This window comes from Entelurus aequoreus, linkage group LG27 (assembly GCF_033978785.1).
Source record: "Entelurus aequoreus isolate RoL-2023_Sb linkage group LG27, RoL_Eaeq_v1.1, whole genome shotgun sequence".
Lineage (NCBI taxonomy): Eukaryota > Metazoa > Chordata > Actinopteri > Syngnathiformes > Syngnathidae > Entelurus > Entelurus aequoreus.
In genome coordinates this window covers 39,068,599-39,095,554 of record NC_084757.1, presented here as the reverse complement: position 1 = coordinate 39,095,554, position 26,956 = coordinate 39,068,599, and the positions used below count along the sequence as shown (strand labels likewise).

The following is a 26,956-nucleotide window of genomic DNA, read 5'->3' as shown; positions in this document are numbered from 1 at the left end:
CGCCTGTCCACTGTCTCCATGGAAACAAGACATGTCCACTGTCTCCATGGAAACAAGACATGTCCACTGTCTTATTAAAATATTTAAAAAATATTAATAAATAAAATACAATTAAAATGAGAAAAAAACAATTCAAGGGTATAAAATATGAAAAATAAAAATAATTTACTGTAAAAAAAAATTCATTAGAAAAAATGTATTAATAAACAAAAGTTGTTTATTGTAAAAATAAAAAATAAAAAAATTAAATAAAAACCAAAACAGGAGTTATAGAAATAAAAATAATTTATTTACTGTAAAAAAATCAATAAAAAAAACACTTCAGAGTTATAAAATATAAAAAATAAAAATTATTTACTGTAAAAAAAAAAAAAGTTTTTAAATTAAGTGATACAAAATACAATAAAAACAGTTGAGGGTTGTAAAAATAACATTAAAAAATTAGTTTATTGTAGGAAAAAAAAAGTTAAATAATAAATTAAAATCAAAATAAAATTAACAGAAAAAACGGTTAAGATTTATTTAAAAAAATAAAGAAATAAGTTGTTTATTGTAAAAGTAAATCAATTTTAAAAAAATGAATTAATAAATAAAATACAATTAAAATAAAAACAATTCCAGGATATAAAATATGAAAAATAAAAGTAATTTACTGTAGAAAAAATTAATTAATACAAAAAAAAAAGTAGTTTATTGTAGAAATAAAAAAAATAAAATAAAAAATAAAAACAAAAAACAGTAAGGAGTTATAAAAATAAAAACAATTAGTTATATACTGTAAAAATAAATAAAATTATCAATACATAAAATACAATTAAAATTAAAAAAAAACACTTCAGGGTTATAAAATATAAAAAATTAAAATTATTTACTGTAAAAAAAAAAAGTTTTTAAATTAAGTGATAAAAAAATACAATAAAAATAGTTAAGGGTTGTAAAAAAAATAACATGGAGTTATTTAAGGGGTTAGGGTCAGGACCACCAGACCTCCGGTGGTCCAGGTGCTGGTTGGGTCTCCATGGTAACCGCTCAGGGGGGGGAGGGAGTCAGACCTGGCTCGCTTGCGGGGAAACTCTGAGGCGGCGTGGAGCGCCTGTAAAATGTGTTTATCACTCGTCCTGCACCTGAAACGCTCCCATTGTTTGAGCAGAGAAAGTCATTTCTTATTATTGCTTGGAAAAGACAACTTTTTGAACCATTGTTTGTTACTTTTTGAACCATTGTTTGTTACTTTTTGAACCATTGCTTGTTACATTTTGAACCATTGTTTGTTACTTTTTGAACCATTGCTTGTTACTTTTTGAACCATTGTTTGTTACTTTTTGAACCATAGTTTGTTACTTTTTGAACCATTGTTTGAGCAGAGAAAGTCATTTGTTATTATTGCTTGTAAAAGACAACTTTGTTTTGTGCGTGGCAGGGCTGGTGTTCCCCGCCATGTGCCAGCTGGATCCTGCGGGCGAGGGTCACCCCGTGCAGGCCGCGCTCAAGACCTTCACCGCCCTGTCGGGCTGCGCCAGCCGGGGCACCACCGGCCTCCCCCAGGAGGTGCACGTCATCAACCTGCGAGGCGCTGCACCTGACCACGCACCTGTCCAGGTGAGTGGTCAGCCTTCCTGTTTGATCAGTGTGTGACACCAGCAGCTCCCTCTGGGGGCGATAGTGAGCCACATGGTTCATCTCAGCGGTTGCACAATGTGCACCAGGTGTGGTCAGGTGACCTACCAATATGGAATGTGCTGACTCAGCACCCGCTCTCCACCAATGAGAGCGCCCCCTACCTGCTGCTGCGCCCGCGGCCTGGAAAAGTGTGCAGGTCTTGACTTTTGAAGCATGTTGAAGAGGGAACTTGTCTGCACGTGTCCTCCCAGCTGCTGTGTCATGTTGGCACTCATACAGGTCATACATGAGTACGATCGGCCGATACCGATATCACATGTGAAGCATGTTGAAGAGTGAACTTGTCTGCACGTGTCCTCCCAGCTGCTGTGTCATGTTGGCACTCATACATGAGTACGATCCACCGATACCAATATCACATGTGAAGCATGTTGAAGAGTGAACTTGTCTGCACGTGTCCTCCCAGCTGCTGTGTCATGTTGGCACTCATACATGAGTACGATCGGCCGATACCGATATCACATGTGAAGCATGTTGAAGAGTGAACTTGTCTGCACGTGTCCTCCCAGCTGCTGTGTCATGTTGGCACTCATACAGGTCATACATGAGTACGATCGGCCGATACCAATACCGATCACATGTGTCAGCTGTCATTTGAAGGTTATTGAAAGTTGACCAATATTAAAACTACTTCCCTATTCATTTTTATTACATAACAAAAGAAAGTCAACGATCACTAAATCAGGTTCTTCAACTTCTTGACTCAGATCTTAACTCTGACTTACTCTTCATTCTCATCCTATTTGATATCATATCTAACAGTTTACCACCTTGTCATCAAAAAATATGAGAGCATGTGTTGATCACAACGATTATTATTAAGGCTTAGGTCAGACTGATTACTCTGTTGCAAGTCCTGTGTATTCTATGTAACTTATGTGTAGGGATGATGTTCAAAATCGGTTCTCCCGGTTGTTTGATAAGAAAGGAACCGATTCCATGCACTCGAATCCCTTTTTGAAAACCGGTTCCCGTTATTGAGGCCACTATAGTAAAGAAAAAGAGTTGGTTCTTTATTCGAATCCCTGAGAACAAATCCCTTCCCACAGGAAATGCCCTGTGGGACGGCAATGTTATGCCCATTTGATTGTAGACTCTTACTGACACCTTGTGGCCATATGAAAATACTACGCGTCCTTAGTTTGGGCACTTCCGGGTTGACGACGTCAGTTCAGTTCATGAGACAATTGAGAAGTAGACAAGTTGTGTTAGCTCTTACAAGCCTTGGAAAAGATAAGTGTGTAAGTAAACTGTTTAACTTGTTTATGTAGCTCAATATTAAGGTGGAAAGTGTTTAAGTTTGATACTAAGATGTTTATTGAAAAACAATTTTGTGCACTGTTTCAATGGATGTTTTGAGGACTTAAAATGGCTGCCAGTCGTGTATTTCCACCATCGAAATAGTTTCAACACTCAGAAGTATTTGTTTGATGATAGTACTGTATATTTGTGTGAAGCTAATATTTACATATTGTGTATTACATTAATTGAATCACATAGCTTATACATTTGTCATTGCGTGTATTTCAGTTTTAAAAAAAAGTAAAGATAGGAAAAGACAAAGCAAGATCAACAACAATAAAGAGCCTAAATGGATGAATGTGCTTTGGATTGTTTGTTAGCTGTCTGCCAAGCTGTATAAGCTCAACACGTATAGTGAGGGCAGGACAAGCAATATGCAATTATTGCCAGGCTTCGCTCTCATGTAAGGGGGAAGAATTGTTGATTGATGACTGTGGTGTTCTTAGTGTCATAGTTTGTGTACTGAGTATGTTCCAATAGCAGCAGAAGTGCACTTTTTGGAGAGCTGTATTATTTCCAGTTTTGTGCCCAAGGGACTGATTTTATTGAACACTATATTATTATTTATACACATATAGTGATCACAGAGACAGCTTGTTTCTGTGTTACTGTATATATTTGTTTCTCTGAAAAATCCCACTTAATATACTTTGGGTAACAACAGTCAATATTTATTTATTATTTTTTTAGGGGGGGGTAACAGTCAATATTTATTTATTTATTTGATTTTATTTTTTTCTTATAAAATAAAAGTGAGCTTTTGTTAAACCAAATATTGTGTTGTTTTCCATATACAACAACCTATCTGGATTCCATAAGAGAATCGATAAGGAATCGGTTCGATAAGAGGATTCGATAATGGGCTCAAACTCGATAATTTCTTATCAAACATCATCCCTACTTATGTGTGCAAATGGCTATTGAGGTTTTTTTCCTCCCTGGCCTCAGTCTGGACTCTCTCCTCGGGAGTCCAGCCTTAGATTGAATCTTTTTGTACTCCGTTTAGTTGATGCGGTGTTGCCTGGTCAGTTCAGGCTTTGCTCAATCAAGTGTTTTGTTGCACCCTAAAAAGTGTTAATAGCGTAAGTATTGTACTGAATACACCACCAGCTGTTTGACCGTGACGTGCATCTTAGTCGTAGTTTTCGTGAGCACATTTGGAGGTGTTGAAATCGCCATGTAAAATGGCTGATGCTATTTAGTAGCATGTCAATAGCAAAGCCAATGTGTATTAGCATCAAGACAGCACATTTGTAGAAAAGTGGACTTATTAGTTACGTTGGAGAGTTTTTTGAGTCAATTCCTGCGTTGGCATTACAAAGTGCAACATTACCTCGAGGTAGTTTGGCTGAGTCCGCTCTCAGTGCTGCTGGAGTGATCGCCAAGTGCTAAGAGCCGGCACCGTAGTATGGGACTTGTATTTTACCTGAATCAGACCGGTCGGCGCCCCAAAGTACCGTATTTGGTACCTATCCCCTTTGATGGCTGACAAGAGGGTTCACTCTGTTTCTTTCATTCTGATAGCTGAAGAAGTTGTGGGAGTAGTTTGATGAAAGTTTGAGGAAATGTGAGAAGGAGCGAGTGATTACGCGAGACGGGGAGGTCCAGGAGGAGCTTCTGGGCCGCGGTCCAGAATTAAAAACCGCCGAGGTATTTTGTGCTGGCGAGCGCAGGCAGAGGGAATTCAGCGAGCGCACGCCGCCGCACACGTCCTGCAGCCGCGACGTGTGCGGCCTGTTGTCACGCCACGCTCACAGTGACGGCCATCTTTTCCCCTCACCTCCGATGGTTTCCTGCAGGAGGCATTAGCCGCAGCTAATAAGTGACCTGCGGCACGCTCCTGGCACGCGCCCAAGAACAACACACCTGATGGCGGATATATGCCCGCTGATGTCCTAACTGGGCCTGGGACAACCTCCCCCTTCCTTCAAAATAAAGGCCTGCTCCAAAGCCAACAAAACTCTGCAGGATGAAGAAGACGACGTGTCAGCTTGCAACAACTTCTCATTTCTGGCCGACTAATCCAGTCCACCTGCCCAAATCCATAACCCTGGAACCTCCATTCACAAACTTCATTGGTTTTTCAACAGGGTTCATTAATCAAAAACACATTTTTCTTTGCATAAGAGACTATTTAAATAGGAATCATATTTTAGTGAAGGTTTGAACACTTTGAACACAACATATCAAACAACAACAACAAGCTGAACTGGATCATCTTTCTATTTATTTACAAGCCAAAACAACAACAACAAGCTGAATTGGATAATCTTTCTATTTATTAACAAGCCAAAACAACAACAACAAGTTGAACTGGATCATCTTTCTATTTATTTACAAGCCAAAACAACAACAACAAGTTGAACTGGATAATCTTTGTATTTATTAACAAGCCAAAACAACAACGACAAGCTGAATTGGATAATCTTTCTATTTATTAACAAGCCAAAACAACAACGACAAGCTGAACTGGATCATCTTTCTATTTATTAACAAGCCAAAACAACAACAACAACAACAAGCTGAACTGGATCATCTTTCTATTTATTAACAAGCCAAAACAACAACAACAACAACAAGCTGAACTGGATCATCTTTCTATTTATTAACAAGCCAAAACAACAACTACAACAACAAGCTGAACTGAATCATCTTTCTATTTATTAACAAGCCAAAACAACAACAACAATAAGCTGATCTGGACTTTTTTTTTTGATTGAGACTTTTATTAGTAGGTTGCACAGTGAAGTACATATTCCGTACAATTGACCACTAAATGGTAACACCCGAATAAGTTTTTCAACTTGTTTAAGTCGGGGTCTTTGTATTTATTAACAAGCCAAAACAACAACAACAAGCTGAACTGGATAATCTTTCTATTTATTTACAAGCCAAAACAACGACAAGCTGAACTGAATCATCTTTCTATTTATTAACAAGCCAAAACAACAACGACAAGCTGAACTGGATCATCTTTCTATTTATTAACAAGCCAAAACAACAACGACAAGCTGAATTGGATAATCTTTCTATTTATTAACAAGCCAAAACAACAACAACAACAAGCTGAACTGGATCATCTTTCTATTTATTAACAAGCCAAAACAACAACAACAACAACAAGCTGAACTGAATCATCTTTCTATTTATTAACAAGCCAAAACAACAACAACAATAAGCTGATCTGGACCATATTTCTATTTATTAACAAGCCAAAACAACAACAACAAGCTGAACTGGATCATCTTTCTATTTATTAACAAGCCAAAACAACAACGACAAGCTAAACTGGATCATCTTTCTATTTATTAACAAGCCAAAACAACAACGACAAGCTAAACTGGATCATCTTTCTATTTATTAACAAGCCAAAACAACAACGACAAGCTGAACTGTTGTGTGCGCTGCTCTTCTAACAATCAGAAATCACAAAGTCTCAAAGTAAAAAAAGACATATTGCTACTTTATTAAACATTACAAAAAAGTCAAACTCACTTACATTAACAATAGAGGAGGTGAGGAGGAAGGAGCAGAGAGAAGGAGAGAAGGGAGGGTCCAGGGGGAGGGGCTGTGTGTGTACTTTGGAATATATCATTTGGCATATTACTTAATAATTATAAACACATATCAGTCCTGTACTCACAGAATATACATGTGTATATAGTTTATATATGTTGTACAGAATATACATGTGTATATAGTTTATATATGTTGTACAGAATATACATGTGTATATAGTTTATATATGTTGTACAGAATATACATGTGTATATAGTTTATATATGTTGTACAGAATATACATGTGTATATAGTTTATATATGTTGTACAGAATATACATGTGTATATAGTTTATATATGTTGTACAGAATATACATGTGTATATAGTTTATATATGTTGTACAGAATATACATGGTGTATATAGTTTATATATGTTGTACAGAATATACATGTGTATATAGTTTATATATGTTGTACAGAATATACATGTGTATATAGTTTATATATGTTGTACAGAATATACATGTGTATATAGTTTATATATGTTGTACAGAATATACATGTGTATATAGTTTATATATGTTGTACAGAATATACATGTGTATATAGTTTATATATGTTGTACAGAATATACATGTGTATATAGTTTATATATGTTGTACAGAATATACATGTGTATATAGTTTATATATGTTGTACAGAATATACATGTGTATATAGTTTATATATGTTGTACAGAATATACATGTGTATATAGTTTATATATGTTGTACAGAATATACATGTGTATGTACAGTAGATGATATACAGTATGTTGTAGTGGTGCACATAGTTTCATTTAGCTTCCAGGCATTACAACAAAAACATTGTTTACATTCCAGGAGTACAAAATAAGAATGTTTTTGTGCAAAAGTGTTTGTGGGTGACTTTGAGGAACAGATGCTGAAACATTCCACTTTGTTATTCTCCATGTTGCTGCTCTACTTGTGCAATGTTCCACTTTGTTATTCTCCATGTTGCTGCTCTACTTGTGCAATGTTCCACTTTGTTATTCTCCATGTTGCTGCTCTACTTGTGCAATGTTCCACTTTGTTATTCTCCATGTTGCTGCTCTACTTGTGCAATGTTCCACTTTGTTATTCTCCATGTTGCTGCTCTACTTGTGCAATGTTCCACTTTGTTATTCTCCATGTTGCTGCTCTACTTGTGCAATGTTCCACTTTGTTATTCTCCATGTTGCTGCTCTACTTGTGCAATGTTCCACTTTGTTATTCTCCATGTTGCTGCTCTACTTGTGCAATGTTCCACTTTGTTATTCTCCATGTTGCTGCTCTACTTGTGCAATGTTCCACTTTGTTATTCTCCATGTTGCTGCTCTACTTGTGCAATGTTCCACTTTGTTATTCTCCATGTTGCTGCTCTACTTGTGCAATGTTCCACTTTGTTATTCTCCATGTTGCTGCTCTACTTGTGCAATGTTCCACTTTGTTATTCTCCATGTTGCTGCTCTACTTGTGCAATGTTCCACTTTGTTATTCTCCATGTTGCTGCTCTACTTGTGCAATGTTCCACTTTGTTATTCTCCATGTTGCTGCTCTACTTGTGCAATGTTCCACTTTGTTATTCTCCATGTTGCTGCTCTACTTGTGCAATGTTCCACTTTGTTATTCTCCATGTTGCTGCTCTACTTGTGCAATGTTCCACTTTGTTATTCTCCATGTTGCTGCTCTACTTGTTCCACTCGCACTGAGACTATTTCCAAAGGTTGTTTTACAGCCTGGCTTTTCTTCTCCTGCTGTTTTTCACATTTGTCTGGCATGAAGAAGTTTGGTCTCCATGAAGCTGAAGTGACGCTCATGTCTCCAGTAGGTGGAACAACATCTGCTCCAATTACCACTAGAAGATTGAATTCCAGTTTCCCCACAAAGATGTGGAATAGAATCTCACCTGGACTCTGCAAACAGCCTCTAAGCTAGGAAGCTAAAGATCATCAACAATCAAGTGAAGTTGTAATAAGTGAAAATATTCTTTATAAAACATCTTTGTAACATTTTTCTATTTACTTTGTCAATCATTTCAACAACTTGCATCACTAATCACTCTTCTACTAGTCACTAGTCCTAATACTAGTCATAATACTAGTCTCTAGTCATAATACTAGTCATAATACTAGTCTCTAGTCATAATACTAGTCACTAGTCATAATACTAGTCATAATACTAGTCACTAGTCATAATACTAGTCTCTAGTCACACTACTAGTCACTAGTCATAATACTAGTCACTAGTCATAATACTAGTCATAATACTAGTCTCTAGTCATAATACTAGTCACTAGTCATAATACTAGTCATAATACTAGTCACTAGTCATAATACTAGTCTCTAGTCACACTACTAGTCACTAGTCATAATACTAGTCACTAGTCATAATACTAGTCACTAGTCATAATACTAGTCATAATACTAGTCTCTAGTCACACTACTAGTCACTAGTCATAATACTAGTCACTAGTCATAATACTAGTCATAATACTAGTCACTAGTCATAATACTAGTCTCTAGTCACACTACTAGTCTCTAGTCATAATACTAGTCACTAGTCATAATACTAGTCATAATACTAGTAACTAGTCATAATACTAGTCTCTAGTCACACTACTAGTCACTAGTCATAATACTAGTCACTAGTCATAATACTAGTCATAATACTAGTCACTAGTCATAATACTAGTCTCTAGTCACACTACTAGTCTCTAGTCATAATACTAGTCACTAGTCATAATACTAGTCTCTAGTCACACTACTAGTCTCTAGTCATAATACTAGTCACTAGTCATAATACTAGTCACTAGTCATAATAGTAGTCTCTAGTCACACTACTAGTCTCTAGTCATAATACTAGTCACTAGTCGTAATACTAGTCACTAGTCATAATACTAGTCATAATACTAGTCACTAGTCCTAATACTAGTCTCTAGTCATAATACTAGTCACTAGTCATAATACGAGTCACTAGTCATAATACGAGTCACTAGTCATAATACTAGTCTCTAGTCATAATACTAGTCACTAGTCATAATACGAGTCACTAGTCCTAATACTAGTCTCTAGTCATAATACTAGTCACTAGTCATAATACTAGTCACTAGTCATAATACTAGTCAGGTCCTAAATGTCACCAATTACTTTCTATGGAAGGAACATTTAATTCTTAGCAACTTTGACTGTCAATACTGTCCCACTGACACATCTTTTGCAACATTGACTATCAATACTGTCCCACTTACACACCTAATGCAACATTGACTGTCAATACTGTCCCACTGACACATCTTTTGCAACATTGACTGTCAATACTGTCCCACTGACACATCTTTTGCAACATTGACTGTCAATACTGTCCCACTTACACACCTAATGCAACATTGACTGTCAATACTGTCCCACTGACACATCTTTTGCAACTTTGACTGTCAATACTGTCCCACTTACACATCTGATGCAACTTTGACTGTCAATACTGTCCCACTGACACATCTTTTGCAACATTGACTGTCAATACTGTCCCACTTACACACCTAATGCAACATTGACTGTCAATACTGTCCCACTTACACATCTGGTGCAACTTTGACTGTCAATACTGTCCCACTTACACATCTGATGCAACATTGACTGTCAATACTGTCCCACTTACACATCTGATGCAACTTTGACTGTCAATACTGTCCCACTGACACATCTTTTGCAACATTGACTATCAATACTGTCCCACTTACACACCTAATGCAACATTGACTGTCAATACTGTCCCACTGACACATCTGGTGCAACTTTGACTGTCAATACTGTCCCACTTACACATCTGATGCAACATTGACTGTCAATACTGTCCCACTTACACATCTGATGCAACTTTGACTGTCAATACTGTCCCACTGACACATCTTTTGCAACATTGACTGTCAATACTGTCCCACTTACACACCTAATGCAACATTGACTGTCAATACTGTCCCACTGACACATCTTTTGCAACATTGACTGTCAATACTGTCCCACTGACACATCTTTTGCAACATTGACTGTCAATACTGTCCCACTTACACACCTAATGCAACATTGACTGTCAATACTGTCCCACTGACACATCTTTTGCAACATTGACTGTCAATACTGTCCCACTTACACACCTAATGCAACATTGACTGTCAATACTGTCCCACTGACACATCTGGTGCAACTTTGACTGTCAATACTGTCCCACTTACACATCTGATGCAACATTGACTGTCAATACTGTCCCACTTACACATCTGATGCAACTTTGACTGTCAATACTGTCCCACTGACACATCTTTTGCAACATTGACTGTCAATACTGTCCCACTTACACACCTAATGCAACATTGACTGTCAATACTGTCCCACTGACACATCTGATGCAACTTTGACTGTCAATACTGTCCCACTGACACATCTGGTGCAACTTTGACTGTCAATACTGTCCCACTTACACATCTGGTGTCATCTTTTACATCTGATGCAACTTTGACTGTCAATACTGTCCCACTTACACATCTGGTGTCATCTCTTACATCTGATGCAACTTTGACTGTCAATACTGTCCCACTTACACATCTGGTGTCATCTTTTACATCTGATGCAACTTTGACTGTCAATACTGTCCCACTTACACATCTGATGCAACTTTGACTGTCAATACTGTCCCACTGACACATCTGATGCAACTTTGACTGTCAATACTGTCCCACTGACACATCTGGTGCAACTTTGACTGTCAATACTGTCCCACTTACACATCTGGTGTCATCTTTTACATCTGATGCAACTTTGACTGTCAATACTGTCCCACTTACACATCTGGTGTCATCTCTTACATCTGATGCAACTTTGACTGTCAATTCTGTCCCACTTACACATCTGGTGTCATCTTTTACATCTGATGCAACTTTGACTGTCAATACTGTCCCACTTACACATCTGGTGTCATCTTTTACATCTGATGCAACTTTGACTGTCAATACTGTCCCACTTACACATCTGGTGTCATCTCTTACATCTGATGCAACTTTGACTGTCAATACTGTCCCACTTACACATCTGGTGTCATCTTACATCTGATGCAACTTTGATTGTCAATACTGTCCCACTTACACATCAGATACAACTTTGACTGTCAATACTGTCCCACTTACACATCTGATGCAACTTTGACTGTCAATGCTGACAGAGATGTGTAAGTGGAACAGTATTGACAGTCAAAGTTACAAATGATTATACTTTGACTTGAAATATTGCTCCACATTGTTCAGAGATTGGTTGCTAGGTGGCAACCAGAGCATTAATCATGAGCTGGTCATTGGTTGCTAGGTGGCAACCAGCGCGTTAATCATGAGCTGGTCATTGGTTGCTAGGTGGCAACCAGCGCATTAATCATGAGCTGGTCATTGGTTGCTAGGTGGCAACCAGAGCATTAATCATGAACTGGTCATTGGTTGCTAGGTGGCAACCAGCGCATTAATCATGAGCTGGTCATTGGTTGCTAGGTGGCAACCAGAGCATTAATCATGAGCTGGTCATTGGTTGCTAGGTGGCAACCAGAGCATTAATCATGAGCTGGTCATTGGTTGCTAGGTGGCAACCAGGGCATTAATCATGAGCTGGTCATTGGTTGCTAGGTGGCAACCAGGGCATTAATCATGAGCTGGTCATTGGTTGCTAGGTGGCAACCAGGGCATTAATCATGAGCTGGTCATTGGTTGCTAGGTGGCAACCAGAGCATTAATCATGAGCTGGTCATTGGTTGCTGGGATAGCTTATAGTTGGCAACCAGAGCTTGAAACACTAGCTAGTAATCGTTAGTTAGCACCTAGCACGCTCAAAGCGAGCTGGCAGCTAGCGTTTTAGTCATTTGTTAGCAGTTAGCACATTTATTGTTTGCTAACTGCTAGCTAGTATGTGTGATGTCATATAAACCAGAATTGAAGTGTTTATCTTGAAGAAAGACTCTTACAAATGAAAATGTAAAATAGATCAACACATCAAAGACTGAAATAACAATAAAATGGCTGTTAAGACTTTGACAGGCCACAGTAAAAGTTTGAATGCAGAACAGCGCCACCACCTGGCTGTAAAGAAGTGAGACAATCTACATATTGGAATGATGGATTGTACCGAAGGGGGAAATGATGGTAGAAATATGATGAATGTAAGTCTGGCAACCCTGCAGAGATAAGACACATTTAGGTCAGCACAGCTTGGAAACACTCTGAAGTTTACGAGGTGCTCACAAATCAAACATTTGGTGAAGATCAGAGGAGGCTGCTGGATGATGTTTTCTTCAGCTGACGTCTGCTGGAGCTCCACAAGCTTCTGTCCACATAGACTTAGATGTCTTCCACAAGCTTCTGTCCACATAGACTTAGATGTCTTCCACAAGCTTCTGTCCACATAGACTTAGATGTCTTCCACAAGCTTCTGTCCACATAGACTTAGATGTCTTCCACAAGCTTCTGTCCACATAGACTTAGATGTCTTCCACAAGCTTCTGTCCACATAGACTTAGATGTCTTCCACAAACTTCTGTCCACATAGACTTAGATGTCTTCCACAAGCTTCTGTCCACATAGACTTAGATGTCTTCCACAAGCTTCTGTCCACATAGACTTAGATGTCTTCCACAAACTTCTGTCCACATAGACTTGGATGTCTTCCACAAACTTCTGTCCACATAGACTTAGATGTCTTCCACAAACTTCTGTCCACATAGACTTAGATGTCTTCCACAAGCTTCTGTCCACATAGACTTAGATGTCTTCCACAAGCTTCTGTCCACATAGACTTAGATGTCTTCCACAAGCTTCTGTCCACATAGACTTAGATGTCTTCCACAAGCTTCTGTCCACATAGACTTAGATGTCTTCCACAAACTTCTGTCCACATAGACTTAGATGTCTTCCACAAGCTTCTGTCCACATAGACTTAGATGTCTTCCACAAGCTTCTGTCCACATAGACTTAGATGTCTTCCACAAACTTCTGTCCACATAGACTTGGATGTCTTCCACAAACTTCTGTCCACATAGACTTAGATGTCTTCCACAAACTTCTGTCCACATAGACTTAGATGTCTTCCACAAGCTTCTGTCCACATAGACTTAGATGTCTTCCACAAGCTTCTGTCCACATAGACTTAGATGTCTTCCACAAACTTCTGTCCACATAGACTTAGATGTCAGCTGGAGCTCCACAAACTTCTGAGGTCCAAACCCACTTTTATGTGTCCTTCTTGTTCCCCGAGTCAAGGTCAAACCAATAAACCAGCGAGTTCTCTTACCAAAGTCAGTTTGTCAATCACTGCTCTACAGACCTAGAAGCGTTGGAAGTCAAAAAAACATTAAAATGTATAACTCATTTTTAACACTTTTATAACTGGGACCCTTTAAGGTCCCCAATAATTTTAGTGACATTTTTTTTAAGCTAAAAAAAATAAAAATAAAATCGCCGTTATAAATGATTGACCTATTTAAGGCTCCTAATACTTCACATCAAATATTACACTTTGAACATTTTTTTGTTGGAAATATTGCATATTTTGTGTGTTTGTCACATAAAAAACTAAGTTTTTCTTTAAAAAAAAGGGCATCAGAAGTACTTTGTTAATCCCCGAGGGGAAATGAAAACATTGAAACAAAACAAAGAAAATAATACAAATGTATAATTCACGGATAGATCTGAAGTTGATCTGGAGATTTAACCTTTAAAAGTAAAAAAAAAAAAAAAAATGTATAACTTATTTTTAACAATGTTATGAGTTGGATCCTCAATCATTTTAGTAACATCTTTTTTAAGGTGTCGTTGCTAAAAAAAAATAAAAAATAAAAAAAAAATAAAAAAAAGTTTTAAAATCTATGTTGTTATGAATTATTGACAAGCTCACATTATTTTACATCAAATATTACACTTTCGACATTTCGGGGGTAATATTTTGTGTTTTTGTCATAAAAAAACCTTCATATCTAAATACCTGAAGTTGATCTAGAGATGCTCGTTAGTGTTGTTTGTTGTGTTAGCATGTGAGCGGGCTGATTAGCATCAGGTAGCAAGGAAGATGTGGGCGGGGCTTTGATAAGAGCTGCCGACAGGTTTTGTTGTGATCCAGAAAGATCCAGACCAGACTGAATGGATACATTCTTTGATGAAGTCGCTGTTTGGCCAGGAGACCACCGTTAGTCTCTGTGACTCATTAGTGCACTGCATCAGAGTGGTCATCAATTAGTGCACTGCATCAGAGGGGTCATCAATTAGTGCACTGCATCAGAGGGGTCATCAATTAGTGCACTGCATCAGAATGGTCATCAATTAGTGCACTGCATCAGAGTGGTCATCAATTAGTGCACTGCATCAGAGTGGTCATCAATTAGTGCACTGCATCAGAGTGGTCATCAATTAGTGCACTGCATCAGAGGGGTCATCAATTAGTGCACTGCATCAGAGGGGTCATCAATTAGTGCACTGCATCAGAGTGGTCATCAATTAGTGCACTGCATCAGAGGGGTCATCAATTAGTGCATTGCATCAGAGTGGTCATCAATTAGTGCACTGCATCAGAGGGGTCATCAATTAGTGCACTGCATCAGAGGGGTCATGAATTAGTGCACTGCATCAGAGTGGTCATGAATTAGTGCACTGCATCAGAGGGGTCATCAATTAGTGCACTGCATCAGAGGGGTCATCAATTAGTGCACTGAATCAGAGGGGTCATCAATTAGTGCACTGCATCAGAGGGGTCATCAATTAGTGCACTGCATCACAGTGGTCATCAATTAGTGCACTGCATCACAGTGGTCATCAATTAGTGCACTGCATCAGAGGGGTCATCAATTAGTGCACTGCATCAGAGGGGTCATCAATTAGTGCACTGCATCAGAGGGGTCATCAATTAGTGCACTGCATCAGAGGGGTCATCAATTAGTGCACTGCATCACAGTGGTCATCAATTAGTGCACTGCATCAGAGGGGTCATCAATTAGTGCACTGCTTCAGAGGGGTCATCAATTAGTGCACTGCATCAGAGGGATCATCTTCCCCCTAAAGGTCCCAAAGTACTCCAAAAAAGGATCAACTTCCCCCTAAAGGTCCCAAAGTACCCCCTAAAAGGATCAACTTCCTCCTAAAGGTCCTAAAGTACCCCCAAAAAGGATCAACGTCCCAAAGTACTCCAAAAAGGATAATCTCCCCCCTAAAGGTCCCAAAGTACTCCAAAAAGGATAATCTCCCCCCTAAAGGTCCCAAAGTACTCCAAAAAGGATAATCTCCCCCCTAAAGGTCCCAAAGTCCTCCAAAAAGAACTAACCCCTCAAAGTACCGGTGCCCCAAGAGACCTCAAATGTTTTTTCCCATACACTGTCAGGACCTAAATGGTCCAAGTGGGACCTCACAGACGCTTGGAAGAAGGTGGTTGGGGACAACTTCAGTGGGGAGGGTCTGGGTTCTAATGCTGGGGGGAGCATTAGTCTGATATCAGGAGATGAAGAAAATAAGTTCCTCTATGCTGAGAAGAGATCTCAACACGTTAAAGATCTCCACGTGAGGTCATGTTAAAGATCTCCAGGTGAGGTCAGGTTAAAGATCTCCACGTGAGGTCATGTTAAAGATCTCCAGGTGAGGTCATGTTAAAGATCTCCAGGTGAGGTCAGGTCAAAGATCTCCAGGTGAGGTCAGGTTAAAGATCTCCAGGTGAGGTCATGTTAAAGATCTCCAGGTGAGGTCAGGTCAAAGATCTCCAGGTGAGGTCAGGTTAAAGATCTCCACGTGAGGTCAGGTTAAAGATCTCATTGTGAGGTCAGGTTAAAGATCTCCATGTGAGGTCAGGTTAAAGATCTCCACGTGAGGTCAGGTTAAAGATCTCCAGGTGAGGTCAGGTTAAAGATCTCCAGGTGAGGTCAGGTCAAAGATCTCCATGTGAGGTCAGGTTAAAGATATCCATGTGAGGTCAGGTTAAAGATCTCCAGGTGAGGTCAGGTTAAAGATCTCCAGGTGAGGTCAGGTTAAAGATCTCCACGTGAGGTCAGGTTAAAGATCTCCAGGTGAGGTCAGGTTAAAGATCTCCAGGTGAGGTCAGGTTAAAGATCCCCAGGTGAGGTCAGGTTAAAGATCTCCAGGTGAGGTCAGCTTCAGCAGCAGTCAGGAGTTATGTCCAAGCAGATCTCAGCAGGTTGTTGTTGTTCAGGTGATTGCCATCTTGTTTCTGTCTGGCCCTCCAAGTCTCCATGGTCCCTCGAAGGCAGTCCTGATCATATCTGCTCCCTCAGGACCTCCAAGTCTCCATGGTCCCTCAAAGGCAGTCCTGATCATATCTTCTCCCTCAGGACCTCCAAGTCTCCATGGTCCCTCAAAGGCAGTCCTGAGCATATCTGCTCCCTCAGGACCTCCAAGTCTCCATGGTCCCTCGAAGGCAGTCCTGATCATATCTGCTCCCTCAGGACCTCCAAGTCTCCATGGTCCCTCGAAGGCAGTCCTGATCATATCTGCTCCCTCAGGACCTCCAAGTCTCCATGGTCCCGCAAAGGCAGTCCTGATCATATCTGCTCCCTCAGGACCGAGGAGCAAGCTTTTTCCAGTCTGCACTGGAGCCTTCTTGCAAGTACAAACAACAACAACATATCAGCATTCACTTTCTTCTCCTTGTGTGGAGGTACTCTGCTGGACTTGTTCCTGGTTTCTGGTGGACTTCTCTCTGATGTCTGCAGCACTTTTCCTTGTGGGTACTTTGGGACCTTTGACTTTGATTGCCCACATCTCTTGATATCAGTGGGAAGATGATCCTTGTTCAGGTACTTTGGGACCTTTAGGGGGGTGTAGATCCCTTTTTTGGTGGATACTTTGGGACCTTTAGGGGGGTGTTGATCCCTTTTTTGGTGGATACTTTGGGACCTTTAGGGGGGTGTTGATCCCTTTTTTGGTGGATACTTTGGGACCTTTAGGGGGGTGTAGATCCCTTTTTGGTGGATACATTGGGACCTTTAGGGGGAAGATGGTCCTTGTTGGGGTCTTGAGGGTAAGGATGATACTTTGGGACCTTTGACTTTGATTGTCTAAATATCTTGATATTAGTGGGAAGATGATCCTTTTGGGGTTTTTTGGGACCTTTAGGGGGAATATGATACATTATTGAGGAGTACTTGGGACCTTTAGGGGGAATATGATACATTATTGAGGAGTACTTGGGACCTTTGGGGGGAAGATGATTAAAAAACATTTTCGGGGGGGTACTTTAGAACCTTTAGTGGAAGAATGATCCCCTTTTTTAGGGTACTTTGGGACCTTTGACTTTGATTGCCCAAATCTCTTGATATCAGTGGGAAGATGATCCTTTTTGGGGGTACTTTGGGACCTTTAGGGGGAATATGATACATTTTGGAGGGGGGTGCTTTGGGACCTTTAGGGGGAAGATGGTACATTTTGGAGGGGGGTACTTTGGGACCTTTAGGGGGAAGATGGTACATTTTGGAGGGGGGTGCTTTGGGACCTTTAGGGGGAAGATGGTACATTTTGGAGGGGGGTACTTTGGGACCTTTAGGGGGCGTGGATCTATTTTTTGGGGGTACTTTTGGGCCTTTAGGGGAAGTATGATCCCCTTTTTGGGGGTACTTTTGGACCTTAAGGGGAAAAATGATCCCCTTTTTTAGGGTACTTTGGGACCTTTGACTTTAATTGCCCAAATCTCTTGATATCAGTGGGAAGATGATCCATTTTGGAGGGGGGTACTTTAGGACCTTTAGGGGGAAGATGATACATTTTGGAGGGGGGTACTTTGGGACCTTTAGGGGGAATATGATACATTTTGGAGGGGGGTACTTTGGGACCTTTAGGGGGAAGATGGTACATTTTGGCGGGGGGTACATTGGGACCTTTAGGGGGTGTGGATCTATTTTTTGGGGGTACTTTTGGGGAAGTATGATCCCCTTTTTGGGGGTACTTTTGGACCTTAGGGGGAAAAATGATCCCCTTTTTTAGGGTACTTTGGGACCTTTGACTTTAATTGCCCAAATCTCTTGATATCAGTGGGAAGATGATCCTTTTTAAAAGGTACTTTGGGACCTTTAGGGGGAAGATGATACATTTTGGAGTGGGGTACATTGGGACCTTTAGGGGGTGTGGATCTAATTTTTGGGGGTACTTTGGGACCTTTAGGGGGACAATGATACATTTTGGAGGGGGGTACTTTGGGACCTTTAGGGGGCGTGGATCTATTTTTTGGGGGTACTTTTGGACCTTTAGGGGAAGTATGATCCACTTTTTGGGAGTACTTTGGGACCTTAAGGGGAAGAATGATCCCCTTTGACTTTGATTGCACAAATCTATTGATATTAGTGGGAAGATTATCCTTTTTGGGGGTACTTTTGGGGGTCAGTAGAGCCATAATAAATTCATAAAAGAAGCAAACTTCATGAATGTTTTTTGTGAGCAACAAGTATGTGCTCCAATCACTCTATCACAACAAAATAAGAGTTGTAGAAATGATTGGAAACTCTAGACGCGGTGTTCTTTACACGTGTATATAGACTTTTGACCAGGACTGTGTGTCCGCAGTCAGCTCACTAGTCCATTGTTTGCTCTTCATTCACTAACAAAGGCCGCTACATCATGGCAGCTCGCCACTGATCAAGTTTGTGAGCGCGTCGTTAAATAACATACGTCTTTGTGGCTCCGCTTAGCCACAAGTTGTGCTGATTTGATTAGCGTGGGAAGGATGCTCAAAGCTTAGTAGCAAATCTTCTGGCTTTAGAAGATGTTTTAGTGGCTGACGTGCGAGCAGAGCGCAGATATTAGAGCAAGATGCTGGCCTCTGCAGAATGAGAACGGAAGGAACCAAGACTTTTTGTTTTTCCTGTTGTGTAGCAGACTGTGAAAACGTGTTTGGGGACGAGAGCAAAGCAGAGTTGAGTGAAGAGGCCAAACAAAGACTCCTCTGTGCTCGCCCGGGCCACATGCAGGAAAACACTTCTTATCAGCGACTGATAAAAAGAACTCAAATGCAACAAGAAGAATAATACGTGTGTAGTGTGGGACTAATCAGCCCTGGGGAGACCACAACAATGTCAGGGAGGTCTTGTTTTTGTCACTCACCAGCTGTGCTCCCTCCCGTCCACCAGGTGGAGCTGCACCTGAAGCCCATCCAGTCGATGTCGCGCCACCGCAAGCCTCTGGTGTTCGTGCTCAACTCCCCCAGGCCGCTCATCTGGAAGATCAAGACGGAGAACCTGGCCCCGGGCGTCCAACGCACCTTTCATGTGAGTCCAGCTGAGAGTCGCCATTGGTTTGCTGCCATTAGCATTAGCATTAGCAACACTGGAAACGTAAGATTAAAAAGTGTAGCATTTATTTTTATTTTTTTCACTTTGTTTTTTAATTTTTTTGCAAAAAAAATTAATATGAATATATTGTTTGTTAGAGTATCCTTTTAGAATTCATAGTCCGATGTTTTTTTGTTCGCAGGACCGTGGTCACAATTTTATTTGGATCACGTTCAAATTTGGCGTGTTGGTAACAGTACTTGAAATGCCGACGTGGACCAAAAATGGCGTCTCTTTCTCCAATTTTGATCAAGTTATGACATTTTTAAACTGGTTAATTTGAGCGTATTAATGGCATCTGACTTGTAAGCTACATACTGTACATCCTCCTGAGAGACAGTCAGGCGGAGATACACACAATTTCAGGATGTCTCTTGGGATACGTTATGGTTGGCTCCGATACACGAGAACTGTATCGTACTCGGTAGCCGCGTTGACAGACACAAGACAGCAGACGGCCATCTTTGAGAGTTTCAGAAAAGTCTTTCCGTGACTTGTTTGAGCATTTTTACTTTCTTTTTTAAAATAACATTAACTTGATAATTGTTTTTATTAGATTATCTTCGAGAAGTTATCGATACCTTTATACCCAGCTGTCCGATGTTTTTTTGTTCGCTGGACAGCGGTCACAGTTTTATTTGGATCACGTTCAAATTTGGCGTGTTGGTAACCGTACCTGAAATGCAGATGTGGGCCAAAAATGGCGTATCTCTCGTCTATTTTTATGAAGTTGTGACATTTTTAAACTAGTTGATTTGAGTGTATTAATGGCATTTGACTTGTAAGCTACATACTGTATATCCTCCTGAGAGACAGTCAGGCAGAGATACACAAAATTGCAGGATGTCTTTTGGGATACGTTATGGTTGGCTCCAATACAGGAGAACTGTATCGTACTGGTGTATACAAATGAGTTAACACAAGTATAAAAGTGTAGTTGCCTGCTGCACAGATGGTTCCGGGTGTATTTATTTGGCTATGACGGCAGTTAAAGCCGGCGTAGCTGCGCTGACAGACACAAAGCAGCTGACGGCCATCTTTGAGAGTTCCAGGAGTGTTTCTCCCTGGCTTGTGTTGCTGAAGAAGGGAATTTCCCGCCCTCAGTGTGTTTATACACAAACGGACAACGTGTGAGTTACACGCGTGTGCATGCAGCTGCTCCACACGTCTGATGGCGTGATAATGGCGTCCACGGCAGCGTGACGCAGAGCGCTAACTGATCCCAGATGGCGATGTTCTTCCTCTTGGCGCCGGGGTCGCAGTGACACCTCCTCCAAATACCACACAGCGCTCTTCAACTGGGCCAGGGCAGTGGGGGTCCTAATGAGGTGGTGATTTATCATTACTGTTTCATGAACAGCGGGATAATGTTCTTGAGGTGTGCTGGGACGTTCATCGGGCTTACGTCAGTGTTTACTGCTCACACCTGGCTTTGGTTCTCCTATTTTAACCAGCTGGGCTCCAAGAAACACCGTTACCCATAATGCAGTTGGGGTGCAAACTTGCCGAGCTGCTGACTGTAGCACTTGGTGTCCGTTTCTTTCCTTCCTTGTTTGTGTTTAGTTGTAGTGTTTGCCTTCGCTAAGTAAAGCTTAACATAGTTTGCTCAGGTGTTCACTTCTGCTCTAATCCAGGAGGAGATGAAAGAACTACAAAATATATTACTTAAAATATTGTAATATAATTGTATCTTTTAATTGTGAAACAATATTACATAATGTAGATATTATTGTTTTAAATTATAAATAACACTGTGTATATGTATATATATGTATGTGTATACATATATGTGTATATATATATATATATATATATATATATATATATATATATATATATATATATATATATATATATATATATATATATATATATATATATATATATATATATACATACACATATATACACATTATTAAAGGCCTACTGAAACCCACTACTACCGACCACGCAGTCTGATAGTTTATATATCAATGATGAAATCTTAACATTATAACACATGCCAATACGGCCGGGTTAACTTATAAAGTGACATTTTAAATTTGCCGCTAAACTTCCGGTTCGAAACGCCTCTGAGGATGACGTATGCGCGTGACGTAGCCCGACGAACACGGGTATGCCTTCCACATTGAAGCCGGTACGAAAAAGCTCTGTTTTCATTTCATAATTCCACAGTATTCTGGACATCTGTGTTCGTGAATCTGTTTCAATCATGTTCATTGCATTATGGAGAAGGAAGCCAAGCAAGCAAAGAAGAAAGTTGTCGGTGCGAAATGGACGTATTTTTCGAACGTAGTCAGCCACAACAGTACACAGCCGGCGCTTCTTTGTTTACATTCCCGAAAGATGCAGTCAAGATGGAAGAACTCGGATAACAGAGACTCTAACCAGGAGGACTTTTGATTTGGATACACAGACGCCTGTAGAGAACTGGGACAACACAGACTCTTACCAGGATTACTTTGATTTGGATGACAAAGACGCAGACGTGCTACTGTGAGTATGCAGCTTTGGCTTTTTTTTGCGTATGTACGTAACTTTTTTAAAATATATAAGCTTTATGAACCTTGGGTTAGGTGAACGGTCTTTTGGGCTGAGTGATTGTGTGTGTTGATCATGTGTTTGAATTGTATTGGCGTGTTCTATGGAGCTAGGAGCTAGCAGAGGAGCTAGGAGCTAGCATAACACGTACCGTACCGTAAGTGCGCGTCACGTACGTAACTTTTTAAAAATATATAAGCTTTATGAACCTTGGGTTAGGTGAACGGTCTTTTGGGCTGAGTGATTGTGTGTGTTGATCGGGTGTTTGAATTGTATTGGCGTGTTCTATGGAGCTAGGAGCTAGCAGAGGAGCTAGGAGCTAGCATAACAAACACGCAGGTGTTATTATGCAGGATTAATTTGTGGCATATTAAATATAAGCCTGGTTGTGTTGTGGCTAATAGAGTATATATATGTCTTGTGTTTATTTACTGTTGTAGTCATTCCCAGCTGAATATCAGGTACCGTGAGTATGCAGCCTTGGCTGCTAAACATTCGATAACTTGACCGTATGTGCGCGTCACGTACGTAACTTTTTAAAAATATATAAGCTTTATGAACCTTGGGTTAGGTGAACGGTCTTTTGGGCTGAGTGATTGTGTGTGTTGATCGGGTGTTTGAATTGTATTGGCGTGTTCTATGGAGCTAGGAGCTAGCAGAGGAGCTAGGAGCTAGCATAACAAACACGCAGGTGTTATTATGCAGGATTAATTTGTGGCATATTAAATATAAGCCTGGTTGTGTTGTGGCTAATAGAGTATATATATGTCTTGTGTTTATTTACTGTTGTAGTCATTCCCAGCTGAATATCAGGTACCGTGAGTATGCAGCCTTGGCTGCTAAACATTCGATAACTTGACCGTATGTGCGCGTCACGTACGTAACTTTTTAAAAATATATAAGCTTTATGAACCTTGGGTTAGGTAAACGGTCTTTTGGGCTGAGTGATTGTGTGTGTTGATCAGGTGTTTGAATTGTATTGGCGTGTTCTATGGAGCTAGGAGCTAGCAGAGGAGCTAGGAGCTAGCATAACAAACACGCAGGTGTTTTTATGCAGGATTAATTTGTGGCATATTAAATATAAGCCTGGTTGTGTTGTGGCTAATAGAGTATATATATGTCTTGTGTTTATTTACTGTTGTAGTCATTCCCAGCTGAATATCAGGTCACCCCCGGCTCTCACAGCATCTTCCCTATCTGAATAGCTTCAACTCCCCACTAGTCCTTCACTTGCACTTTACTCATCCACAAATCTTTCATCCTCGCTCAAATTAATGGGGAAATTGTCGCTTTCTCGGTCCGAATCTCTCTCACTTCATGCGGCCATCATTGTAAACAATAGGGAACTTTGCGTATATGTTCAACTGACTACGTCACGCTACTTCCGGTAGGTGCAAGCCTTTTTTTTATCAGATACCAAAAGTTGCAATCTTTATCGTCGTTGTTCTATACTAAATCCTTTCAGCAAAAATATGGCAATATCGCGAAATGATCAAGTATGACACATAGAATAGATCTGCTATCCCCGTTTAAATAAAAAAAATTCATTTCAGTAGGCCTTTAAGTATATATGCATATATATATAAAGTATATATATATACACATTATTAAGTATATGGTTGCTTTTCTTGGACTGCTTTAGTGCTTTTGTTCATGAACTCAGTAACTTTGAGCAAGTTAAATTTCTTTAATGATTTTTCCAGTCTAAAAACAACAAAAGACCACCCAGGTTCCTGGATCTTTAGTGGTTTTTTTGGGATTGTTCTGTTCATGGTTTGCTTAGTCAGACCTTTTGTTTGTATCCATGTCTTGCCCTCAACTGGACTCAGTCAGTAAAGTGAGGTGACATCATGATCCTCTCTTCCAACTTCTGACATCATCCATAGCTAATGACTTACTGTTATATGACCACACAATAATGACTTACTGTTATATGACCACACAATAATGACTTACTGTTATATGACCACACGCTATTATTATCTTCTACCTGCTCTGTATTATGACCATAGATTCTAGTCACCATAAATATATATATATATATATCATACTGTATAGTCCCTAACACTCTCCCATATACTGCAGGGTGAGATATAATAGTGTAAGGGGAAAGACTCTGGCAGTTCTCATTGGTCCATCAGCTGGGCGTGTGGAGGGGAGGGCGGTGGTGGGGGAGAGTAGTGGTGGTGGAGGGGAGGGTGGTGTAGGGGGAGAGTAGTGGTGGTGGAGGGGAGGGCGGTGGTGGGGGAGAGTAGTGGTGGTGGAGGGGAGGGTGGTGTAGGGGGAGAGTAGTGGTGGGGGTGTTCCAGCCTGGAGTGCTTACTTGGTCAAATTCCTGAGGTCTCCATCAGCGGTGAAAGCCTGCAACTAATTTGACTCTGAGGTTGCAACACCACTAATTATGCTCTCATTAAGCTGATGAAGTCCACGTTCCTTCTGAAGACACCACAGCTTCTCTCCAAGAAGTGACAGAGTTCCACGTTCCTTCTGAAGACACCACAGCTTCTTCATTCTGAAGATGTCCTGTTGGTCCTGGATCAGTGTTTCATATCCAGGACCATCCATATTGTTACGTTAGATAAGGAGCAGAAGGAAAATATATTTAGTGTAAATATCCTCATCTCTAATGTACCGATAGAGGACACCGGTATTTAAGCCCCGCCCACCACATTTTAGAAGAAATAAATATCTTTACATGTATTAGCCGCAGGTATATACCCATTTTGTACATATTTATTTACATACCTTTACTGTTTACAAACGGTGTCTGTAACAAGGCAGTAAAACGGCTGATCAAACCAAACAGAATTCATGGTCATGGACTCAATAACTCCACCGTGACGTTTTGGTGAATTTACTGAGGAATTTGTGAATGTGAAACAACACAAAAAGAATGTACGTTAATAATACTAACACAGACATTTTTAAACGTGTTAGCATATTAGCTAATGCTAACGAGGCTAGCAGTACGAGAGCATGTACAAATATGCATGGAAACACTCCTACAGACATCACACATGGGACACTTTAGTAAGTAAGAAGAGTTTTAGTTATATTGTCAAACTTACAAACGTAGCTCGGAGTGAAGAATGAAGAATCCACACGAGTAGAAACGCTATGGACGAACACTTACAGCTTAAGGAACCTGCAGTGAGCAAACTTGTCCAAAAGATGGCGCCACAGCACAAACAATAACACACCTTTTTAGCGCCTCTGTCAGTGTAATATGACAAGTATTTGTCGAATACAAAACGCTCCTGTACTTGGTATCATTACAGTGGATGTCAGGTGTAGATCCACCCATGGCGATTGTTTACATTGTGATGGTGGTGAGCTATTGTATCCTCCTACGGTGTGCAGTGAAGCATGTTTAGCTATTCCTCCTCCTCCAGTGATAATGATACTTGTAAGAACCTCACTTTATTTGTCGCCATGGAGGCCAGGATTAGTGATTTAGAAGTAGCTAAAACACTGTGGATGGACGTTAGCCGCTAGCTAGCTAGCCAGGTGTTAAAGCAGCTCTTCCTGAGGGTGTTTCAGTGTTATAACTTCACCTTTATCTTGACTTTTTACACCATTCTCCCTTTTCTGTCTACACACTGTGTCTGCTTGTAAGTACTCTGTGTGTGTGCGCTGCCCAACATGCTCCTCTGCTTTTCTGTCTACACACTGTGTCTGCTTGTAAGTACTCTGTGTGTGTGCGCTGCCCAACATGCTCCTCTGCTTTTCTGTCTACACACTGTGTCTGCTTGTAAGTACTCTGTGTGTGTGCGCTGCCCAACATGCTCCTCTGCTTTTCTGTCTACACACTGTGTCTGCTTGTAAGTACTCTGTGTGTGTGCGCTGCCCAACATGCTCCTCTGCTTTTCTGTCTACACACTGTGTCTGCTTGTAAGTACTCTGTGTGTGTGCGCTGCCCAACATGCTCCTCTGCTGGTAAAAGCAGCAATGTCAGGGTGTGACGATGCGCCCGTTAACAAAAAAGGAAAACAAATACCAGGCATGTGATTTTTTTCCGTCTGTAGTCAGAATCCGTCTTTTTTGTCACTGTCAAAATCAAACACATATGTTCAGTTTTTCATGTTTTTTTCCGACCTACAACGTGTTAAAGTCTTGATCCGTCTCTTTGCCATACCTGCCAACCACTACAGGTTCCCCTAACGAGTACACCTGTTGACCACCCCGTGGTACAAAGTAGTGAAACATCTCCACAGGCAGGGGACAAACTGTACAGAAACAAGTGCTTTCTGCTGTCTGCAACAAATGGATTGTGTTTCTATCAAAAGTTGGTATTTGCTGTTAAGAAGTTGACTCCTCCCCCTGCAGGTGTCCCAGGGCTCGGAGGTGCGCTTCCCACCTGGCAACTTCTCCCGGTCCTGCCACGTCCACCAGGAGCTCCTCCCACACGGCAACCAGCACCTCCTCACCTGGACCCTCAAGACCTACCAGGCACTCACCTCCTTCTCCGAGATCAGGATGACCCGAGACGTCTACGTCAAAGTGGGAGAAGGTGTGCGCGTGTGTGTGTGTGTGTGTGTGTGTGTGTGTGTG

The 26,956-nt window shown here is 40.5% G+C and overlaps 1 protein-coding gene and 1 long non-coding RNA gene across 3 annotated transcripts in view; both read left to right on the top strand.

Moving 5' to 3' along the window:
* The window catches only part of LOC133644450 (uncharacterized), a 153,803-nt gene that overhangs the window by 100,914 nt on the left and 25,933 nt on the right, over window positions 1-26,956 (top strand). The gene's annotated exons all lie outside the window — the stretch shown is intronic.
* LOC133644064 (transforming growth factor beta receptor type 3-like) overlaps window positions 1-26,956 on the top strand; it is a 99,534-nt gene that overhangs the window by 48,943 nt on the left and 23,635 nt on the right. The window contains exons 3-5 of the mRNA XM_062038387.1: window positions 1,421-1,599; window positions 19,664-19,801; window positions 26,732-26,915. Coding sequence (XP_061894371.1) covers window positions 1,421-1,599; window positions 19,664-19,801; window positions 26,732-26,915 — 501 coding nt within the window. The remainder of the gene's footprint in view (window positions 1-1,420; window positions 1,600-19,663; window positions 19,802-26,731; window positions 26,916-26,956) is intronic.